Source organism: Conger conger, chromosome 1 (assembly GCF_963514075.1).
Source record: "Conger conger chromosome 1, fConCon1.1, whole genome shotgun sequence".
NCBI lineage: Eukaryota > Metazoa > Chordata > Actinopteri > Anguilliformes > Congridae > Conger > Conger conger.
The window spans coordinates 69,346,170-69,352,453 of NC_083760.1; the positions used below are offsets into that span (position 1 = coordinate 69,346,170).

The 6,284-nt window shown below is 39.1% G+C and overlaps 1 protein-coding gene across 3 annotated transcripts; it reads right to left on the minus strand.

Annotated features, from left to right (window-relative positions):
- Positions 1-485: 485 nt before the first annotated feature.
- Positions 486-6,072, minus strand: cbx3b (chromobox homolog 3b). Of its 3 annotated transcripts, none has more exons than XM_061247254.1 (5): positions 5,938-6,072; positions 4,879-5,023; positions 2,890-3,043; positions 1,777-1,928; positions 486-1,585 (listed from the first exon to the last, which is right to left on the minus strand). In XM_061247254.1, the coding sequence occupies exons 2-5, from the start codon at positions 5,016-5,018 to the stop codon at positions 1,462-1,464; spliced, it is 570 nt and encodes a 189-aa protein (XP_061103238.1). In that variant the 5' UTR covers positions 5,019-5,023; positions 5,938-6,072; the 3' UTR covers positions 486-1,461. The 3 variants fall into 3 exon arrangements, with proteins under 3 accessions (XP_061103238.1, XP_061103220.1, XP_061103231.1); XM_061247236.1 differs by having other exon boundaries at positions 2,785-3,043; XM_061247247.1 differs by having other exon boundaries at positions 2,854-3,043; positions 5,938-6,071.
- Between the last annotated feature and the right edge of the window lie 212 nt (positions 6,073-6,284).

Sequence of the window (6,284 nt, forward strand, 5' to 3'; positions counted from 1 at the left end):
ACCTGGCCCAGTCAAAACAGACTCTGCACTTACAATGGCTGTGACAGGCTCCTATCTCACGGCAACATACCGTGTCCTCGACTTTGAATAATCAATCTGAGCCAATGTTGCTTGTGATACACTACATTGTTGGTTAATGTATCCACGCACTTCTGAGTTTATCCTGCAATTTAGAATTATTCACACAATTTTCAGAGGGAGTGCGGACATTCAGCCATCCCAGCTCCAGATCCCTAACATCGCTACCCTTAATAAACACAAAAGACTTACACCAGTAAGAAAAACATAAACCAGGACAGTGGGGGGAAGGGAGAAAGGGAAGGTCCATGAAACAATTGTTCATAGAGGTGCAGACATTTGTACCAGACCTTCATAGTTAACTGGCGAAACAGCTATTATCAGCAACTCTGAATCTGTTTTTCCAACAGGGTTTGTTGATATATTAAATACTTTCCACACAGTTTAAGCAGAAACGAACAGACACATTTTCAGGAAGTGTTTATTTTCAGACATATTCCCAGATAAGGAAAAACCTTATAATTTCCTATGTGCCATCCAGATCACCCCTTTAGGTGACTATCCACCAGTGAGGAAAGTCAATGTTTTATTCATAGCTCTGTGAGCTGTGCTACAGATATGATTCCACACCTGAACATCCCAAAGTAATTATTGGAACCTCTAGTTAAGTAAAGCACTAAAGGAGATCCTTAAATGGATGTTGGATAAACATAACATCACAGTCTATTTGGTATTTTATCTGTACCTATGAAAGGAGGTCACTTGAACATAAACATAGTTACACTGAGAACAACAAACTGGGTTTGGATTGAAGCACATCAGCATGTTTAACCATTTAAATATTTAAAGCAGTCCACATTGTATCTCAGGTCATGTCAACCAAAGCAAATGTTATATCCGTTTCAGACATTAAAACAAAGCAATGATCACATGTGGTACACTTGTTGAGAGACCACATTCCCATCATAAAACATGACCTTTTAATCCACACTATTGTACAGTTTGATCTCTTACACAGTCACACATTATAAGGGACATGCTGTAGCTAGTGTTCAAATCCATCAGTAGTCCTTTATAAGGAGAAAACTGAGGTAAAACTTATGTCATGTCTCTCCTGTTAGGAAACACAAGACACAACAGTATCATTAAAAAACAAGTTGAATGCTTTCCCTTTATGCTTGGAACCACCAGGAATGACAGGTAGCTTTTTCTTTCTTTTTAACCATCCCTCTATTGTACATAAAGAAACAGCTACAATGTTATGACACTACTTTTCAGTCACACTGTTATGGAAGGTTCTGGAATCTAGAACAACAAACAGCAAAAGTGATATTGAAAATGAGGATATTGAGAGGGAAATCCTAAAAGCTGCCTTTGACAGGAGCGTGGCGTCTCCCCCCGTACGCTGCACCTGTGCTCTTTCTCTTGCTCGGAGCGTCCTCCTCACTGCTGATCTTCATCTCCACAGTGCCAAGTCAGCTTCTCTTCATAGAAGGTGATGACCACCTGAGGCCACCTGGCACTGGCTTCCCGGGATGACAACAAGGCCACCTCCTCAGTGCCTTTCCTATAGTGCACAAGAGACAACGCACAAAAAGAGCAGGACGTCACTGCCAACGATGCACCTGTCTTCTAGACTGCACACCTTAATAACATTCTTTGCAGGAAGTTTAATTATTAAGCAATATCTAAACAATATCCCCTCATTTCCTGGAGTATGGTAAGGATTTGAGGATTCAGAGAGAAAGATTCCTTTACCACTTGACCAGGAACATGAGCTCCCCCTTCCTGTCTGTGGATCCAATGATGCGTTCAGGTTCCAGCTGGCTGAGAAGGCCAGCAGGGCTCCCTGCCTCTTGCTCGCCTGGATCCGGCACCTTGTTCTCCTGCTGCTCACTTCCACACAGCTCCTGAGAGTGTCAGGACACAAGCAGCATTGTCACCATTACTGTACCAGTAGCAATAACATTGGAGTAAAATGGCATATACAAAGACCCGCCAACACCTCAATGCATTACACTCGTTTCTGCAAGTAGAGCCTCACAGGCCACAGAACATATAGCTTAATTCCATACTCTGGCATAATACAATAATCGTCACCTAATAATATCCAAACAAGGGCAAATAGCCATTTGGGCATCGCCATCATCCCACAAAGCAATTTCTATTCTCTTCAAAAACATGGTCCATGCTTTGCTTCAAGGAAACCAGCCTCAATCTTAAAGTCATTGTTTCAAAATTAAAGTACTGTGCACGAAAGTACAAACAGCCTAAAAAGCCATCTAAATGAAGCTTGATATTGTTGTTTGCATTTACATTTCGGTAGGTTAATAGGAAAATTGTAACATCAACAGCTTTGGCTTCTAACTACTAAGGCTGCAGCTGTTACTACCACTACTACAAATAATAATAATAATAATAATCATCATCATAATAGTAATTTATTACTTCATGTTTTATTATTTTAATAATAAAGTATTTTAATTTCATACATAATATTTTACTTAAACAAGCTATCTCAAGTCTACTTCAAGTAGAGGGACAGTCTACTTAATGATTTATCAATTTTTTTTGGGCCAAGTTCTGTGGTGCAATCTTTGCCAACTCATCTGGTAAGTGGAAGTTTGACAATTACAGAAGTGGATGATACAAAACGGATTCTTCACATTTCCTCAATATTGCAGACTGATACACCCACAAGGGTAGACTTCATTAAAGGAAATGGCCTTGTGTGTTTGCAGCACAAAAATAAACGCAATGTAACACCTTATTCTGTGTCACACCACAAATGTTGTTTCTACTGAACGTGGATCTTCTTTGACTGGAAGTACATACAGCAGAAACAGGATGGTCAGTGTAAGTCATATGTACGGTGCTGATCTCAGTAGGATTTTCATGGTGCCCGTATGTGTCTGCACGTGACAGGTCTTCCTCATTCTCCCCTTCAAGGGTGAAGCTTTTCAGGAACTCCTCAATCAGCTCAGGACAGTCCAGATTGTCCTCAGGCTCCCAAGTGTTCTCAGCACTGAGGGCACAAATGGACAATATACAGTGCAGTCTGTAAATATTTGGACAGTAACGCATTTCTAGTTGTTGGTGTTGTTTCAGCTCTACTCAGTTGAACAATTGAAATAAAACAATCTCTGTGTGCTTAAACTGCAGACGTTCAGTTTGAGGCTTACAGCTCCCCCCCCCCACCCACTGAAATAAAGTAATCATATTCAATATTTCACTGCACATCCTTTGCAATCAATGACTGCCTTAAGTATACAACCCATATCTTCCCTGGTGATGCTCTGTAAAACAGCTCCTGCTTGTTTTGGGAGATACTTGCCTTCTGCCTGGATTTTCAGCAAGTGAAATGCATTCTCAATGTGATTGAGGTCAGGTGATTGACTTGGCCAGTCAAGAACATTCCATTCTTTGGTCAAAAAACTTGCTTGGATCTGAGCAGACAAGATGTTTTTGTATACTTCGACATGCTGCTGCTGTACTCAGTCAGCCAGTTCCAGTGACGGCATGCCATAACAGTACATTCAACATGTTTCACAGATGAGGTGGTATGCTTTGGATCATGAGCCTTTCCTTTTTTCTCCACACTTCCCTCTTTCCATTACCCTAGTACAGGTTGATCTTCGTCTCATCTGTCCATAACTCTACATGTTTTTTTTTTTTAATGTACATTTTTGCAAACTGCAACCTGACTATTCTATTCTTGAAGCTTGCCAGGGGTTCGCATATTGCGGTGAACCCTCTGAAGTTATGCTAGCATAGTCTTCTGATGGTCATCTTTGACACATCTTGGCCTACATCCTGGAGAGTGTTGTTGATCTGTTGAACAGTTACAAAGGGATTTCACCATGTGAAGGATTCATCTGTCATCCACTACACTGATTTTCCATGGTCGACCAGGTCATTCGCCATTGCTGAGCTCACCAGTGCGTTCTTGCTTCTTAATAATGTGCCAAACTGTTGTATGTATCTAACTTTTTGGCTGTCAGCCTAATGATGACATGCTTTAATGGCCTTGATACTTCTTTGGTTGTCATGTTGAGAGACAACAACAGACTCCAAATGCAGCTGGAACTCCCAGGATCAAACCTTTAGCTAGCTCTTTTATGCATGAACTAACAATGAAACTTAACACACCTGTCAAAGAAACATTTAAGCAGCCAATAGTCCAATTACTTTTGGACCCCTACAATTGAGGGTGACTATGTATAAAAAGGGTTGTAATTCCTATACACTTCACCCAGTGTGGATGATGAAATTAAAGTGTATAATCAGCATTTTAACAACATGGTGATTGTTAAACTATTTGTTTCCTGGAGTACAGATAACAATGAAACCAATAATACTTACTAATAAGACTGCGCAGTATGCATACACGTGTCCGCCACAAATTCATACCCACAAACCATAATGAAGACATTGCAAATTGCTGGCATCTTGAGCATTTCAACAAATATTAATTATGCAGACTTTTGGGGTTGTCATTATCAGACCAACCAAAATGTGCATCCATACAGACAGGCAGACACACACACTGTAATAATAATAATAATAATAATAATAATAATAATAATAATAATAATAACCAGATCTTGAACTGCATTATACAGATATCCACTCTGGTAGGCCTACCAAAATATATACATAACTCAAGTATGACCGATACTGTATACATTCTTATTTTGCCCATGAGTTGCAATAATTTTAGGAGTGAATCCATATAATATATATATATATATATATATATATATATATATATATATATATATATAGCAATTGCCAATTACTCAATCTCATGCTTTTTCAGTTGGAAGCGAGAGAAAGAATAATGTCCATATGTTCACATACTCTGTGAAGCCTTTCCACTTCAAATAGTACTCCACTTTTCCATCAGTGACTCTCCTGTGGATGATTTTCTCCACCACAAACTCTTGGACGACTGTAGTCTCCTCTGCCTTCCTCTGTTTTACATTCTGTTTCTTCCTCATTTTTCCTGAAGGGGATACAGGTTATTAAGACGCCAATAAAAGAAACTGAGATAATCTAAGCATATATAGACATACTAGTGTACCATTTTAAAGGTGAAAAAGAGCAAATGGGTTTCTTGAGAAAACTTTTATTTCATAATCACATATACCACATATGTAATACACGCCGAACCCTATCTCCCTTGTTCCAACTGCTCATTAAAATTAGATGGAAGCTGCATTTCATTTCTGTATACAACTTCCACCCATACAAATTATTAATGTAATTAATGCACTCCCTTGAGAATACGTTCAGTCGAGTAGCCGATATTCATACAGGTAGCTACAGGAGCATGGGACCATCATTATAACATCAACTTCCATTCAAATATATCTAGCTAATTAGATGCTACTCGTCATAATTATAATGCAGATCCACAGGTACAATGTGCTCAATGACTTAAAATCAACTTTGAGAAAGTTGCCTAACTTTGTCTATATATCGCTTGTTGCTAAAATGTTTATTTGCAGATTACTTCGAAAGCTGCTATCATAGGCTACTATTAGCTAGAAAGCTATCAAGAGCCGTACATGTAGCCTAGAGAAGCTGACAGTCATCAAAACAGCCGATGCGTCTTTGTCAAATGCTTTGTAGCTACTATGATCAATCGTAGTAACAAAGCGGAAGACAATAAAGCGATGTTCATCTCGCACAGTAAACTAGTTATATTTCATTTGAAATACGGAAAGTTAATTTCAATATTTCGAGTCCAACAGCAATATTTCGTCACCTAGCTTGCTGCTAGTTCTTTTGTGCTTTAGATGTAATACGCTAACAAAAACAATGTAGCCAAAAGTAGCCGGGTAAATGGTTTTGCTCTAGTAACATGTGACACTTTCTACATAGAGGATTAATATAGCCAGCACGGTGTATAATTACCGTAGCGTTTCACCGCGGTGGATGACTCTGTAAAACAATTCAACTGACTATTGACTGCGCTAATATACCGTTTTGCGTATTCTAGTGTGAGCTATCATCAGAGGTCTAGTAAAACTACGTAAGCTTTCAATAGAATACAAAGCCAGCCAAAAAGGTTTCATTCGTCGGTTTAATATAAATTACGTTAAGAAACATGTTCCTCTATATTCTCTTGGGATTTGTGCAATAAAGATTTTTGTGAGTGTCGAGATCTTTATGTTTACGGAAAACTTTTCATGAATGAGTTAAATTAAAAATGGCCGGACGGAATGCTCGGAGGAAGTGGTTTCTCGGGGAAAAGGCCAGGG

Bases quoted from the DNA above. Each gene is read 5' to 3' on its own strand.
- cbx3b (XM_061247236.1), bottom strand. From the start codon at position 5,018: ATGAGGAAGAAACAGAATGTAAAACAGAGGAAGGCAGAGGAGACTACA. The intron at 3,044-4,878 runs GTATGTGAACAT...TTGTGCCCTCAG, and splicing joins AAGTGGAAAGGCTTCACAGA to TGCTGAGAACACTTGGGAGC. The intron at 1,586-1,776 runs GTAAAGGAATCT...TGTGCACTATAG, and splicing joins CTCATGTTCCTGGTCAAGTG to GAAAGGCACTGAGGAGGTGG.